General features: G+C 37.1%; 1 protein-coding gene across 2 annotated transcripts in view; it reads left to right on the top strand.

The window, feature by feature from the left end:
• LOC143920709 (spermatogenesis-associated protein 20) overlaps positions 1-17,330 on the top strand; it is a 77,949-nt gene continuing 60,619 nt past the window's right edge. For both annotated transcript variants that reach the window (XM_077443650.1, XM_077443649.1), the window contains exons 1-3: positions 1-363; positions 1,268-2,911; positions 4,846-5,054. In XM_077443650.1, coding sequence (XP_077299776.1) covers positions 203-363; positions 1,268-2,911; positions 4,846-5,054 — 2,014 coding nt within the window. In that variant the 5' untranslated portion in view covers positions 1-202. The remainder of the gene's footprint in view (positions 364-1,267; positions 2,912-4,845; positions 5,055-17,330) is intronic.

Raw genomic sequence — 17,330 nt, 5'->3', positions numbered from 1 at the left:
AAGAAACAGCTGATGCTTGGAGACATGGTCGGGTAATGAGTCGCTAGGCGTGGATTCGTGTTGACGTCTGGCAGGTCTCGTCGTCGACCGCTGCCACAAGCCAGTGACCGTCACTCCGCTGTCGCGGTCAATCGGTGCGTTTCCGTTTGCCATTCTCATTTCCGAATCAGAATCAGATCATAAATAAAGCTGGAAGTAAAAAATGGCGGGCCGCGCGGTCGGGTTGGCGCGATGCCTCTCCGCTGGCGAATCGTTGCACGTCAGAACGCCACCGACAATAACAAGTGCCTGTGCCAGTGCTAGCGCCAGCATCCTCACTCATCACATTCATGCTGACATTGCTGATGGCAAGCGCTACCTTCGGTTTGTCATTCACCGCCTCTTGTTCCAACCCACCCCACCCCACCCTTCCTAGCTCCTTGCTTCCGTTTCCGTTTCCGTTTCAAAAATGGTGGTTGCGCAATCCCATAACTTTTTTCGGTGGTTGGCTCCCGTAGCGTGCTATTTAAAAATCCTGCGAATATCACTTCATAATTGGCGTAGACTGTCGATAGTTGTTTTTATTTCAATTATTATCTCAATGCAGGTCGAATGTGTGTATGCACATGTGGTTATAAATTTTTTGTTACAATTTGGCTTAATTTTTTTAATAGTTTGTTATGTGAATGTTGATTCTCGTTGTTTATGTGTGGGCTTTGGATTTAAATAAATAATTTTTTGTTTTATAAAAATGTCTTATGTTTTTAGAAAGTCTTCTTTTGTTTTGAACAAAATGGTGGCTCTTAATTTGAAACTTACACCCAAAAACATCGAGTCTTTTGTAATAATTGGGTTTCAATGTTTCATTGAGTAAAATAATAATTGGACCAGCAATTAGTAATCTTTAACTTTTATAAAATCCAATAATTTTTTTATGAATAAAAAAAATTGCTATATTTTTATTAAAATAATACTAACATCACTAATTTTATTACTTATTCATCCACATTGACAAATGTACATGAAATTTTAAATATGTTCAATCATAAACAATACATTTGATAAGGTTAAAATTTTATGTTTTTTAGAGTTATTACTCATTGTGTTGATATTTTTTTATTGTATGTACATATTATTTTTTTATTATACGTCAACACAATGTCAAATTTTGACAAATTTTCACATTGACATATTATATTTGAACATTTATGCATATCATACATAAATAAGATGATTTAACAAATACGTATTTGAATCAAAAATTTATAATAATTTGCATCTGTTTCAGATTCAGATCGGCTTCAAATCCAGCTGCATTAGAAGTTGCCAGGTCGTCTTTCTTGAAAAATCGCAACAGCTTAATTAAAACAATGTCGTCCGCTTCCTCATCTGATGAATCTGCAGGAGCCGTTCACTCGCACCAATTTACCAACAGATTAGTTGACGAGCTTTCTCCATATCTTTTACAACACGCTCATAATCCCGTCGACTGGTATCCTTGGGGTGAAGATGCTTTCAAAAAGGCTAAACAGGAAAATAAGTTGATATTTCTATCCGTTGGGTATTCAACGTGTCATTGGTGTCACGTCATGGAGCATGAGTCGTTCGAAAATGAAACTATCGCTAAAATAATGAATAATTATTACGTCAATATCAAAGTAGACAGAGAGGAGAGGCCGGATATTGATCGGGTTTATATGACTTTTATTCATGCGACTTCAGATCGGGGTGGTTGGCCTATGTCTGTATTTTTGACTCCGGAATTGCAACCAGTTACTGGTGGAACGTACTATCCTCCCGAAGACAAATGGGGCAGACCTGGTTTCAAAACGATACTGTTGAATCTCGCTCATCAATGGAACGAACAAAAAGACGAATTCATGTCCACGGGCGCTCATATAATCGATGTATTGAAGAAAGTGTCAGAAATCAAAAAGTCAACTGATGTCGTTGAACTTCCCGGTGAAGAATGTTGGAAGAAATGTGTATCATGGTATACAAGGGAGTTTGATGATAACTTTGGTGGGTTCGGGAGTGCGCCGAAGTTCCCCCAAGCGTCCATATTTAATTTCTTATTTCATGCTTATTCCAGGGATAAAGATTCATCGTCCGGCAAGAAGTGCCTCAATATGTGTTTGCACACGTTGAAAAAAATAGCTCAAGGAGGCATTCACGATCATGTATCTAATGGATTCGCTCGTTATTCAGTAGACGGTAAATGGCACGTTCCTCACTTTGAAAAAATGCTCTATGATCAAGCTCAACTAGTCATAGCTTACACCGATGCATATCTAGCAACGAAAGATGAATTTTATAGTGATGTCATTAAAGATATTCTTACGTATGTTGATAGGGATTTGAGTCACGAATCAGGTGGATTTTACAGTGCCGAAGATGCCGATTCGTTTCCTACTAAAGGCGCTCCCAATAAATTAGAAGGCGCATTTTGCGTATGGGAATACGATGAAATAGAATCATTGCTTGGTGATAAATTTACTCCAGATAAATTGTCGTATATGGATATATTCTGCCATCATTTCAATGTTAAACAGGATGGAAATGTGGAGCCGGGTCACGGTTCAGAGTTGGACAACAAAAACATCTTAATTATATACGGAAGTGCCGAAGAGACGGCTGAAAAATTCAAAATCACTACGGAAAAGCTCAGCGAGATATTGGAAGAGTGTCGGCAGGTGCTTTACGACAGAAGGAGCAAGCGGCCTAGGCCACATCTTGATTCAAAAATGCTCTGTTCATGGAATGGTCTGATGATAGCTGGATTTTCGAGAGCTGGTCAAACTTTAGGCGACAAGAAATACATCGATAGAGCTATAAAGGCGGCCACGTTTGTAAAGAAGTATTTGTACAATGAAAACGAAAAAATTCTGTACAGGTCATGCTACAGAGATTCCCATGGAGATATCGCTCAAATGTAAGTACATCCACAGAGCTAAATTGGAATATGTAAACTATTAGTATTGAGGTTCGATTATTATTGTATATGTGTACTTAATTTTGAAATAACTTAAAATGCATTATTTAGAATGCAACGAATTTAAATTACATGACCTTGGAGACTTATGTATGAAAAAAATTAATGTTTCACGATTTTCTCTATAATTTATATAGATGTTCTCAGGGTTAAGGAAAAGTTTTATACATAAAATTATGTGCAATGTTTAATATACATATATGAAATTTATAATCAAAATTTTTGATGTATAGGAATGGTTAATAACTAATGTGAATTGATTTCTCAATTCGTTATGGATCACTATTTAGTACAGAAATCTCCTTACTTTTTAGATGATGGTCAAATTGAAATAATGTTCAGAACTAGAACAGATTCAAAATTTTTCTTTGAAAATTTCCGGAGTTGGTATATTTTTGCCATTTGAGATTTGTGGGCCATATAATAACTGGTTGTGGGTCACACTTTAGGAAAATCGGATGTGGTACATACATACATATATCGATTGTATGGTTAGTGTGTTCACATGATTGAATTAGATGATGTTAGAGTTTAATGAAGACTCCTAATTTCAATATACAATTAGACTTCGTTATTAATACATGTGACATAAGGCATTATTTCCGTTGAAGGCTAATCATATTCATCTCGGAGAAGCATTCACCTAATGGATTATGATCTTTCTTCGTTGACCGGTAGACCTTGTCCGTTCAATTACATTGCGTTAAGGTCAGAAAGATATCGACATCTATTAAAAATCGTTACGTAAGTTAGTAAAAATTAGTTCAGCATCATTTTTTTAAAGTTTGTAAGTGTTCAGTCGTCGTCGGAAGAACAGTTCATTTTTAATATTCAACTACTTTTAAACGCTTCATGAATTTTAATGAATCTCTGCTGCACGTTGAATGTTTTAAAATTATGTAAAACGTGTTTACTTTGTTGCTGGCATCGAATTTTCTGGATTTTTTAAAATTTTATTTTGCCACATGTGTCTACGAGGAGTCGTCAGTGCAGTTTGAAATCTACATTTGAATAATTTGTGACTTAAAACTGGTCTTTGCATGGCGATGCATATTTTGTGTGAATAATGCTCGTCGAATATTATATGGTAATAGTGTAACCTTGTTTTGTTTATACGTGAATGTGAGTCAAGGACCTTTTGATGTTTACGGTCGTTCACTGTGTGGATAATAGCGTCTCTTCGATTGTTATAAAAACTGTTTACAAAACGGCGTAAAATACCACTGACGATAAACTAGGAATTTAGTCGAGTGATATTGAGTGGATTTAAAATATGATTTATTTTTTAAAGAGAAATCTTGACCCCTACAGATACACATGCAAGTGAAGTGAACAAGGTTTTATTCATTTTAATGTCAATTTTGATCATAAGAGAGATTTTATTTTACGAAATATGATCATAGAACTGTAATGGTTGGGAAATTTTGGTTTTTGAAGATAGCACAATTGTGTCGTTTTACCAAACATACAGGTATTAAATTTGAAATGTTTTTTTTTTTTTTATTTAGATAAATTCTATTTTATTCAAATTATTTTGGAAAGACTCAAAGTATTGCAAACGATAAGTATTGCACCGAGATTTTGAGCCTTTTGAACATTTAAAACGGTACGATCGATTACATTATCTCGTTCTGTGTCTGATATTGTGACCAGACACAGCTAACAGTTGTGTAAAAGATAATGCGTGACCCATTTGGCGGCCAACAATTTGTTTATAATAAATAACAATCGATGTAAATATACTTTATCAGACTCGGCTTGCGGTCTTTTCCTAAAACAAGGTCGCGATATAGCGCACACAGTCGGTGAGATACCTCGTGGCCTTTTTGGTCGTTTAAAGGTCGCTGAAATCTTATTTTGAATTTATGTTGCAGATCGACGCCCATCAAGGGATTCTTAGACGATTACGCTTTCCTCATCAAGGGCCTGCTCGACCTGTATGAGGCGTCTCTCAACAGGGACTGGTTGGAGTGGGCCTGCCAGTTGCAGGAGAAACAGGACGAGCTGTTTTGGGATGAGAAGGGACACGGTTACTTCACGAGTCAGTCGCGAGATGTCTCCGTTGTTTTGAGACTCAAAGAAGGTACGTCTTGTGGTGGCGGAGTTTGAGACTATGTGTGTATATGTAATTAGTACAATGTTATGATTGCTAATATTACATTATTATTCTTGGAGCCTTTTATTTTGAGGATATTGTCGGTTTTAGAATGTAAATATCATAGATGATCCACTAGCATGTAGAAATTGAATTTTTTTTTAAAAAGGATCCGATGTTCATTTTGTGTAAAGCTTTTTTTCGTAAGATTTTCTTTTACGATTTATCGAACGCCTTTCACGTTTGGTTCAATTGGTTCTCAATCACAAATTTGACCGATTTGAGAACGACTCTTTAATTTTCGTAAAGTGCTCTCTTGTTCGATTTTTCCCGTATACCGTTTAGTTATTTCTGCTGAACAGACTTTCGTTTTTATTTTTAATCAATTAACCTTTAAGTGCTACTGATTTTATACGCTCCTATTATATGTATTACTCGTGAAAAAGGAAAGGTTGTTTGTTAATTTGCTTATATCATAAAATAATCTATTTAGGCGGAAAATGTGCATAAAGTCGACATATTTATTTATTTAACATATTAGCCACAGTGACATTACAGAGAGCTCCAACGCGTCACTGTGGCCAGTCAATCAATAATAATAACATGATAACAATAATAATAACAATAATAACACAACATCATTATAATCATAAAAATAACAATCATTCACATTTATAATTGGCAAAATCAACCACTGACATTCCTCAATGTGTACATACTGGGGCTTCCAAGCCGGTTTAAACCGAAAAGGGGGCGCAGCTTTATGGGGCGCAACCTTATGGGGCGCAGTCTTATGGGGCGCAGCCTTATGGGGCGCTGTCTTATGGGGCGCTGTCTTATGGAGCGCAGCCTTAGGGGCGCAGCCTTATGGGGCGCCGCCTTATGGAGCTTAGCCGCATGGGGCCCCGAAGGGGGCGCAGGGGGGCGCAGCCTCATGGGGCGTAGCCTTATGGGGTGCAGTCTTATGGGGCGCAGCCTTATGGGGTGCAGTCTTATGGGGCGCAGCCTTATGGGGCGCTGCCTTATGGGGCGCCGCCTTTTGGGGCGCCGTCTTATGGGGCGCCGCCTTATGGGGCGCCGCCTTATGGAGCTTAGCCGCATGGGGCCCCGAAGGGGGCGCAAGGGGGCGCAGCCTTATGAGGCGAAGCCCTAAACGGCAACTGATCATGGGGGCGAAGCCCTAGACGGCATTTAATCATGGGGGCGTGGAGGGGCGAAGCCCTAAAAGGCAACTGATCATGGGGGCGAAGCCTTAGACGGCATTTAATCATGGGGGCGCGGAGGGGCGAAGCCCTAAAAGGCATTAACTAAGGGGGGCGAAGCCCAAAACGGCATTTAATCATGGGGACGCGGAGGGGCGAAGCCCTTATCGGCAACTGATCATGGGGGCGAAGCCCTAGACGGCAATTAATCATGGGGGCGTGGAGGGGCGAAGCCCTAAAAGGCAACTGATCATGGGGGCGAAGCCTTAGACGGCATTTAATCATGGGGGCGTGGAGGGGCGAAGCCCTAAAAGGCAACTGATCATGGGGGCGAAGCCCTAGACGGCATTTAATCATGGGGGCGCGGTGGGGCGAAGCCCCAAAAGGCATTAGCAAAGGGGGGCGAAGCCCTAAACGGCATTTAATAATGGGGGCGCGGAGGGGCGAAGCCCTAAAAGGCAACTGATAATGGGGGCGAAGCCCTAGACGGCAATTAATCATGGGGACGTGGAGGGTCGAAGCCCTTATCGGCAACTGATCATGGGGGCGAAGCCCTAGACGGTATTTAATCATGGGGGGCGCGGAGGGGCGAAGCCCTAATAGGCATTTACTAAGGGAGGCGAAGCCCTAGACGGGAATTAACCATGGGGACGTGGAGGGGCGAAGCCCTTATCGGCAACTGATCATGGGGGCGAAGCCCTAGACGGCAATTAATCATGGGGGCGCGGAGGGGCGAAGCCCTAATAGGCATTTACTAAGGGGGGCGAAGCCCTAGACGGCAATTAACCATGGGGACGTGGAGGGGCGAAGCCCTAAAAGCCATTAACTAAGGGGGGCGAAGCCCTAGACGGCATTTAATCATGGGGGCGCGGAGGGGCGAAGCCCTAAAAGGCAACTGATCATGGGGGCGAAGCCCTAAACGGCAATTGCTCATGGGGGCGCCGAGGGCGGAGCCCTAGAAGGCAACTGATCATGGGGGCGAAGCCCTAAACGGCAATTGCTCATGGGGGCGTGGAGGGGCGAAGCCCTAGAAGGCAAAGGCTCAGGGGGGCGCCGAGGGCGGAGCCCTAGAAGGCAAAAAAAAAAATTGATTTTTTTTTTGATTTTTTAAATTTTTTTTTTGATTTATTTTTATTTATTTTTTTATTTTTATTTTTTAATTTTTAATTTTTTTTTTTTAATTAAATGTTTACTGTTAGCTTAGTCATGTTTAAGCGGTTTATATTATAAACACTGAGCGAAGCCGGGTAATACAGCTAGTAATATATAATAATGATCTTATTAAAGTTCACGATGTTTATAACTCAATTTAATTTATAAGCAATTATTTTTTTGCATAATATAATATGTATATATACAATTTTCTTTTCTATATAAAAATTTAAAATTTAAAAAAAATCTTAATTTTGAAACCGGTGAAAGCCGGTCAACCGGATTTTTATTTGTAAAAAAAACCGAAAACCGACTTTTTCTTTTGGGCGGTTTTTTGGAACCCCTAGTGCGTGCGTGCGTGCGTGCGTGCGTGCGTGCGTGCGTGTGTGTGTCGATGTGTCTGTATTTGTGTGTCCGTGTGTCTGTATTTTGGGGATTTTTTGAACACCGTTAGTCCTATCGAACTGAAACTTAGTATCGGTTACTGAAATTCTTATCGACACGACGTAAATATGTTTTAAATTTTTTTTGACTTTTTTGTTTTGACCGGAAATGGTACCTCCCCTTATAAGGTGACCTTAAGTTTTTGAATTCAATTATCTCCCAAACTTTAATGGATAATAAAAATGGCTGTTATAATAACTACTCTGAATTTGCAAATGAATAAGTTGTTAGTTTCAAAATGTCATGAAATTTTGCAACAATGCAACTTTGTTAACAATGATCGTTTCTAACAATGTTGGAATGTCAGACGACAGCCCTCCTGGTTCAGCACACGTTTTGATAAGGCAATAAAGACTGAGAAGCGCAGTTTATTGCTGGTTTATTGCTAGTTTATTGCAGTTTATCATTAGCCAGGTTTAAGACATCGACTTCAAGCGGGAATAAAATTACATTTTTATTATTATTTTTCTGGGAAAAGTGTTCGCCTTAAATAGTAGTAGGAGGTATGGTGTGATGAAATTCACGATAACTCGATTTACTCACTATTTTATTAATTAGAATTACAAAGGATCGGAACTGAAATACGATAGTTAAAATTAACAATCGCCTTAGAACGTATCCGTACGTATTATACTTATGTACACATATGTAGGTATATATGTATGTACATATAATACGAAAGTGTCGATAAATTGGCTAATTAGCGATTTATTGCACAACGGTAGGACGAATTTTGGCTATTGAATGCTTTAGTGCAGTGGTTCTTAATCAGTTATCCGTATGATTATTAATTTTTTAATAAGAAAAAAACAATAATTAAGTCAGTGGAAATATTTTCCTGGTTATTTTGATGGAAAATAATTAAGTTATGGGATAAATAAACATAAATTATTTTGCCATAAAGACGGAAATAAATTGTATTTTTAAAATAATCTTACGTTGGGTGCGATTTTTGGTTAATAAGCTATACCATTTTTTAATGAGTATTGAAAGAAGAGAGGGATATAATTAATTACGATAAAGAGGGTGTTGAACCCAGGGGTTTTGCAAATATTTCTTAAAATTGAAAGCGGTCCGCGCTCAGTGCTTAAAAGTTTAAGAACCACTGTTTTAGTCGATTTTGAGCAATTATCCAAGTACTATTTGTCTTGAATCGATTGCCACGCCTATGTTTTGTACCAAATTCGGTTCAACTTCATCCATTCATGTTTGCGGACTACAAATGATTTAAGTTTTATAATCAAGGGACGATCAATTCATGTATTGGGTGTTCTATTAATATTTACAACATTCTGCACTTGTTACGTTATCCTAAAACAGAGTCTCGGATATTTTATATTGTATGTATTTATGATTTTTAAACGATTTTTTTTCCATATGTGAAATATAATAAACATATACATACATATGTACATAGGTATGTATATACAATTTTCTATATGTATGTTTTAAATGGAAAGTTAAACGGGTGGTTAGTGAATAAATATCCTAGCCCTTAGCATATGTTTGTTTTATTGGACTGCACGTCTGCGATTTTTATTTGGATCTGAAATTTTATAACGATTTGTTTTCGTTACGGCTTTTCTTACTTTTTTTGTCACCACAAAAATGTGGCGACAAAAAAGCGAAAACCGGCTCATTCAAATGAAAACGTATTCGTTTTTTCTTCTATTGTCGTTCCTTGAAATCATTTCCCATCTCGTACGTGAAATGTCAAATTCTAAAAATACTCATTCAATGGTTTGAATCTAAAGTTACAGTGTGTAATAAAATAAAAAAATAAAATTTCACCGGGTTGTATCGCGCATGTATATACATATGTACATATATTCATACATATGTGTGTATGTAAAATGAGATACGAACTGGAAAGCTTCATTTTAGCGTTAAGTCTACAGCTGCTGCTCGGGGTCTAAAAATAATGTGCGCAATGGAATAATGGAAAGCTCAAGTCGTAATACTTGATCGTGCGGAACGACTGTAAGATTTCGCCTTTATTTTCCTTGTTTAATGTAAGAACGTTCAGCGATTGTTTTTCAATAATATACTTTCAGAATTTATCTTACTTATACATATATGTATGTATTACAAAATTTACCTTTTATATATATATGTATACATACATAAATTTCCACATCGCGAAGGCGTATTTTAAAAATACAGAAGTGGCAGGCATAGGCATAAGTGTTTTCCAACGAAAAAACTTCGCACTATGTGAGTAGCGGTTGGATCACCTGTTATAAGTTTATAACTCTGCGAGTAACGCTTCTCAAGTCAAAGTAAAACTGAAGCTGTCAAAGTATAGTTACTCGTCGAAGCTACTCAAATTGTGTCAACCCGGTATAATTCAACATGGACCAAGGTATCATGTCATCAATGATACAGCTTCGTCGTACTGGTGTTCTCAAAACTCTCGCTGAGGATGATGATGACAATTTTTGAAAAAAGATGAGTTTATTGGATGCTAACACGGATATTGGTCGAAAATAAAACCGATAACACTAGTTCGATCATGACGAAAGATTCTTTCTAACGTGGAAATAAATGTATGGGAATGTGAAGTGATCGAGGCTAGATATGTATATATCTGAAATATTCAGATTAATGGAAAAATTTAAAATTTCAACCAGCAGCATGGATTAGTGGTTAGCATATATGCTTCTGAACATAGTGGTTGCTGTTGGTTGCTGCTGGCCAGATCTTAGTTTGTGACTCCAGGTCGATCGTTTCCTATCAGAGTTTTATAATTTATCTAATTTTCATAGAAACTGTTCCAACAAATTGGCAACCTTTAGTTTTCAGCATCTGAAATTTCGCTGATTCGTATAAAAATGTTGCAAATTTGTCCATAAATGTTTTGCAAATTTGAGTTTTTTTTATTACATACCTCTTTTTAGTTTGCAAACGATTTGGTCGTGTGACAAAGTTTGGGTTCTTATCCGATCGTTTTCAAACTTTGCCATTTTTTAATACCGTAGATGTCGCTCGGCGGCAGCCCGCAATGGCATCATGGGGAAAAAAATTATACATAGTTTCTTTAGTTTTGATCAACAGTCGGATAACTTTAAATTACCTACCTATGTATGTTGCATAGGTGGTTTTATTGTGAAATAAATATAAATGTGCTTCGTATATAAAAAAACAGACGCATTAAAATCACGTTTTAAATTTGCACGTACATATTTATTTGTTACGATTTAATATTTGCAAGCACGCTCAAGTGTACCTATGCAGGAGTTATGTATAACGTTATATATATACATATCTACGAGAGATATCTATCGCGAAATTTCATTTCCCAAGTGAGACAACATCTACTTTCAGCATTCGTGTACCGAAATTTCACAGATACGTAGTATAAATTTAAAAGTAAAGCTTGATGTGTTTATATATGTACTTAAAATGTATGTATGTACTTACATATCTACGTATAATCCTAACGTGTGGGACATTTTAAACAACACTTAATAATTACGCTTACGTGAGGGTTTCTCGTATCTCGCGTCCATCATCTATTTACCTCGTTTCGTCCGCTAAACAGATTAAACAAAATTCTCCTGCCAAGTTTTCTCGACAAATCCCCGGGACTGGCCCTAGTACCTGCTTTTCCGCCTCGGGCCGACTATGCGGCTAATGGAAAACTCTTTTAATTTTATTTATTACTCTCCTCTCTACCCGTCCATGGTTACATAGCGAATAAAGCGTTTGAAAGTTGTCGGTCAATTGTGTGTTTTCTCTATTTTTTATTATTGCAGTGCTTTCAATTTGTATGATATAATCAAAAAATATGTTTTCTATCGCTCTGTGCCTATCCTTCTGACTCGACTTTTCAATATTAACAACTTATACTAATTATGTCAATAAACTACTATTAAAAATATCATTAATAAGATTATGTCTATTTGCCGATGTTCGGTATGTGTATATTTATGAATGATTTTTTTACAATCAGATGACTGTTGGTTTTACAAATCAGATGACACACACATTACTCATATTTTTTAATATACAGCCAGCAGCATAGCTCGGTCGCTAAGCTTCTGCTCAACACCGAGAGGCGCCGGGTTCGATACCATGAGCTGACCTCAAATGAAAATAATTTTTCTGGGAATACCTGTAGTGCTGCTGGTCAGACCTGGATATTTGTGACTCCTGGTCGATCGTTTCCTATCAGAGTTTGCCAATTTTCTGTGTTTTCAATGTTGAAACGGTTCCCGATTAAAAATTGGCTAAAAATCCTTCCTACCTACTATGTCACCACTATTTGAGTATGATTAATGTACAATAAAATTTATGTACGATTCATAGATGTCTCGTTAAATTGCGAGTTTAAGCCAGTGTCTCGTAATTCAGCCTGTATAATAAATAAAAATGCTGTATTGTTTGTAATTGGCCAAGAAAGTGCATTGGGGTGTACCTGTAAGACCTTCCTGGTATAAAAAATGTGAAAATAAAATAAAATATGCAATTCGACCATAAATGCTTGCGCATATATTCATACGTCTATAACTTGGCTATTTATACGTCGATTTCGTTCATTTTTTTTTCAATCGACATCGAATTCAGATATGAAATATATATAGGTATGTATATCTAAATATTGGAATTCCTTTCCAAAACCATCCTTACAACGCTAGTTTTAAATATGCAAATTATATGTGTATATTGTTGAAATGCGCACCGTACGCTCTATATGTTCATATGTAGTAATTATTAATAATTAAATAAAAAATTAACGTTTTACAATCCACTAAACAAAAGTCATTGTATAAATCATTTTTTGCACACATTGACCCACTTTCACTGTTCCAAAAGAAGAAACTAGTTTTTTTTTTTACGAAACACGTTATCTTAGAACATTTGTAAGACGCGCTTAATAACTGTGCACACCTGCGTAGTATGGTTGGTGTGGGCATACAAAAGGATAGCTTTTCCTGAAAGTTCACTCGATTTTGGCGCGGTTTTCCCGGGACCTGTGCGACCTTGACAGTTCGGCCTCGTCGGTAGGTGTAACAGGTTGACCCTGTTCCGGACGACGCCCACGCCCCAACCCGTCCTTCCGTTCCTCCTCTTTGGTCCAGGATCGACTTGTGAGCATTCATTTTACATACACAGGTGTAATCAATTTAATTTCGCCCTTTTTTTGTAATCGATTGTCGATCGTCGACAGCCTATGTATGCTTGTATGTCATCATCATCTACAGCCATTCACCATCCACTGCTGAATGAAGGCCTCTCCAACACGCTTCCACTTCTCTGTATTTTGTGCAACTCTGATCCATCTCACTCCACACATTTTCCTAATTTCGTCTACCCATCTTCCCTGCGGTCTTCCATTTACCCTTTTGCATTCTCTCAGGTATCATCCTCGCACTTATTTTGTGCACATTTCGTGCATTCTTCTAGCCACGGGGCCCACCCATTGCCAGTTTAATCTCTTCATTCCATCCACTATATCCACAACCCTTATCATACGTCTCACCCAAGTATTCCGTTTCCTGCATTTCCTCGTTATGCCAAGCATACAACGTTCCACACTTCTTTGAGTGCATTGGACTTTGTGTAGCAACTTGGTGTTCAATGTCCAAGTTTCTTATACATACATATATATGTCATCACTGGCAAAACACATTGATCGAAGATCTTTTTCTTCAGACAAAGTGGAATTTTTTTATTTAAAAATTATTTTTAAACATGGGTTAATTGAACTTTATGTTGCTGTTTGAAACGAAAAGTTCTTTGTTCGATTCCCGGTTTGTTTGGAAGATTTATTATATATATTTTTTTATTATTTATTGTGTATCGAATTGAAGTTGGGTTTTTATTTGTTTCTAGCTTTTTCGTCTGCTTGAATGATATCGCATATTGCCTCTCTATATTTTTACTACACATACATTTACGAAGGTGAATGTTTTTTTGTCCGTCCGCTATTCTTAAAATATATTGAAAACTACATTTTTCAATTTATTTTGAACCAAAACATTTGGTCTAATATCTCAAGGTACTATAATTTGGTACTGTCAAGTACATACAACATTTTTTTGAAAAAGTTTATTTTTCCACTAAGTTTCACTCGCCCGAGTAACGTGCAATAATTAATTCGGCATGTTTCCAAGTAAGATATGAAGATGAACCCTGTACATTCTGTTCGCTGACCTGAGGATTGACGTGTCCTATATCATGGCGGTTGGTTGATGCTTTGCACTGTATAACTCGACAGTTCTCATTATTTTCTCCAGTGTACATATGTATGTATGTATGTACCTGCTACGCCTGCGCCTTTTTCATTTCTTCTCGGTGCACGCGCTAAAATCGCTCTCACCGGGATTTTTTTATTATTTTTTATTTTGGCCATGAGCGGTTTTCTCTCTCGGTCTCGAAAAAGATATATGGCTGTGCTGAAATTACTACGTGCCTTGTATCATGCCTATGTACCTCGTAAGAAAAGATTTATGCCCTAATGAAAATTACTCGGTTTTAACTTCACCACCGAATAATCAGTTAACAAATCACTGTTTTAAATGTCGTTTGATACATCTTAGATCTTCATATGTGAAATAATATCTCAACATTTCACTAGTTATTTAATCGGCATTTCAAAAATCGACAGTACCTATTAAAAAACGTTAAACGTGCCTCTCAACTTTGCTTATATTTATGAATGTGGGTTGTTTTGAATTTATTATATTGAATTTGAAAAGCGGATTAAATTTTTATTGATTTATATTTAACTGTTATCTGTATAGTTCTAATAGCTATTGTACGTAGTCACTCATATTTCGTTTTACTCAGTTGTTAAGTCAAATTAGTCAACGTTGTATGTATACATGTACATACATACAATATCCATTGGTTCGATCAATATTGCTGTGTACTCTTTCCCTTGTGAAACTTCCGCCAGCTGTTGATTAGCATCATCAACGTATTGTCCGTCGAAAACCGGAACCGGAAAGATCGATCCCTCTCGCTCTCATCATAGCAGTGTCTCCCCTCTTTGTCATCGTCTACTGGGGAGAGCATCTGCTTTCAGGAACTTTACCGTAGATTGCAACGCTTTTCGCTACAATAACCACTGCCTTGGCGGTCTTAGATTACCATAAATGCACTATGGTCTTTGCCGACCGAAACGACTCATCCGGCTCATCTGCTTCTGTGTGTACGTACAATTTAAATTTTCGCACTGAAAATATTTCCCCTCCCGTTCATCCCACTCCCAGCGTAATCCTTTTATAATGGGAGCGAGCAAAAAGAGCGGTTTACGTACGCTTGCGGGTAATTCAATAGAAAAGTTTTAATTTATTAGCGAACTCTCCGCCCCGTACATCATTATTATCCGACTCGGTTCCGGCTTTTTAGGGATCGTTTTGCCTGTTTTTTTACATCTTTTTCGAATGTTATCTTGTTGCCGTGTATTTGTGTATATACGTATGTATGTGCGAGCGCTTTTCCTCTTTTCACGTGGAAAACGGCCAATCGCCGTCGTTGTCGTCGACGACGAGTCTCGACATGAAAAAATAATCTCGTATTCCTTGAGAAATCCACGTGAAAAGTTGCCCGAATTTCGTAGGAAGGTCTTATCTTATGCGGAAATATGCTTTTTACCCATCCCAACACTCGTTTTCTACTTTTATTAACCTTTTCACTACACGCGTCTAGCATTGGCAGGATTCAGCAAATTTTCTTCGTATTTTTCTATGCATTTCGGCACACATATGTATGTGCATGAATACATATTTTCATGTGTTTTATAAATAGCATCATTTTAGATACTTATATCTTGTAAAGTTACTGTTTTCATTTGTATATATGTATGTATAGTATGAGTCCTTTTTGTTGAATTGCGCTATTTTTTTTTCTATCTTAATGGCTTCATTCTGAATAAAATTACTATTCGGTTAGTTGATCAAAACGTTTCGTGGAAAATTCGGATTTTTACACGACGAATTGGTTTTTGAATGATCATTAATATTGTTAATTACGTAATGCTAGATTTGGAAAATATAATTATGGAATATCTAAATAAGGCTAACTTTATCTTCACGTATATACAAATGTATGTATGTACATACATATGTATGTATGTACGGCACGTCACGCTACTTACGTATATATGTACATACCGGTCTCCGTGACGAGCCGGAATGTTAAATTACCGAAAACGCAAATATCGGAAGGCAAAGATCGAAAATCGAAAGATCTCAAGTCGAAAGATCAAAAAAAAAGGGCACATGGCAAACGATACATACTCACTTAATTTGCGCGAGCAGGATACAACAGAAACAAGAGGAAAAGCCTGTTCCTCTTGTTCCTGTTGTATCCTGCTCGCGCAAATTAAGTGAGTATGTACCGTTTACCATGCACCCTTTTTTTTTGATCTTTCAACTTTAGATCTTTCGATTTTCGATCTTTGCCTTCCGATATTTGCGTTTTCGGTAATTTAACATTCCGGCTTGTCACGTAGACCCATGTACATACATATATGACTTGAAATGTTTTTCAAAATCTTTCTGAAATGAAGCTTTCTTGTACCAAATATCTTTCTATTCGTATTTCGTATGATAGCGAAAATCTGACGATGACCCTGTAATTTTTCTTATAATGACATTAAAAGCTGTTACTACTACTAGTCTATCATATGGTTGGCCCAGTTGATTTGGGATTTGCCTCTTTTTTTCTCGTCGTTATCGACTGAATAGTAGCCCAGTATGTAATTGGATAAATCTATGTATATCTATTTTGGATCGTAAATTGTACACGTATTTTCTATTTGACTTCTGCCTCACTCACGAATTAGGACTTAGCGTAATAGAAAATAGTGGATACGTAATTTCATTCGCAGAATTTTCCCTCAGATATTCTAATACACAATATTATAATATATGTATTATATTTTTTGGCACACAACGTCGTACATAATTACGTCAGATTTTGTACTGACAGAAAGTCTCGGTTATTCATTGGAAGTTTCGCGATCATCATTTAACTCCGACGAACGGAAGTCTCCAAAAAAACTTTTTCCAGTAAGTTTTTACGTCGTTTCTCGTTACAAAAATGAAAATGACTACAAAAGAAAAATACCTACGTACATATATACATATGTACTACGTATATATCTGAATAATTTTGTAAGTATTTATAGTATATAAAATGTATGATTGTTTCGTTTGAATTCGTTTTATACATTTACAGCGGCGAGTAAGCTGCTTCTGTTCACGTTCAATATTTTTCAGTGCTTTCGTTGAAATTCATACTGTCGGCCACACTAATTAAACTGTCTCTCGTGGCCGTATGTTTGTAATACTTTTTGATGTGTTTGTGCTCGAACAGTGGCAAAAATATCTAGTTGCCATGTACATATATTATACATACAGTTTTCACTTTCGATTTTGTATGAAAAGTTGACGTCATTTAAGTAAATGTTCAATATCGAAAGATTGAAAACCACACATTTTTTTTATTCAATGTA

Source organism: Arctopsyche grandis, chromosome 13 (assembly GCF_051622035.1).
Source record: "Arctopsyche grandis isolate Sample6627 chromosome 13, ASM5162203v2, whole genome shotgun sequence".
Classification (NCBI taxonomy): Eukaryota; Metazoa; Arthropoda; class Insecta; order Trichoptera; family Hydropsychidae; genus Arctopsyche; species Arctopsyche grandis.
Note: the sequence above shows the minus strand (reverse complement) of the source record. Positions and strands in the feature narration are given on the sequence as shown.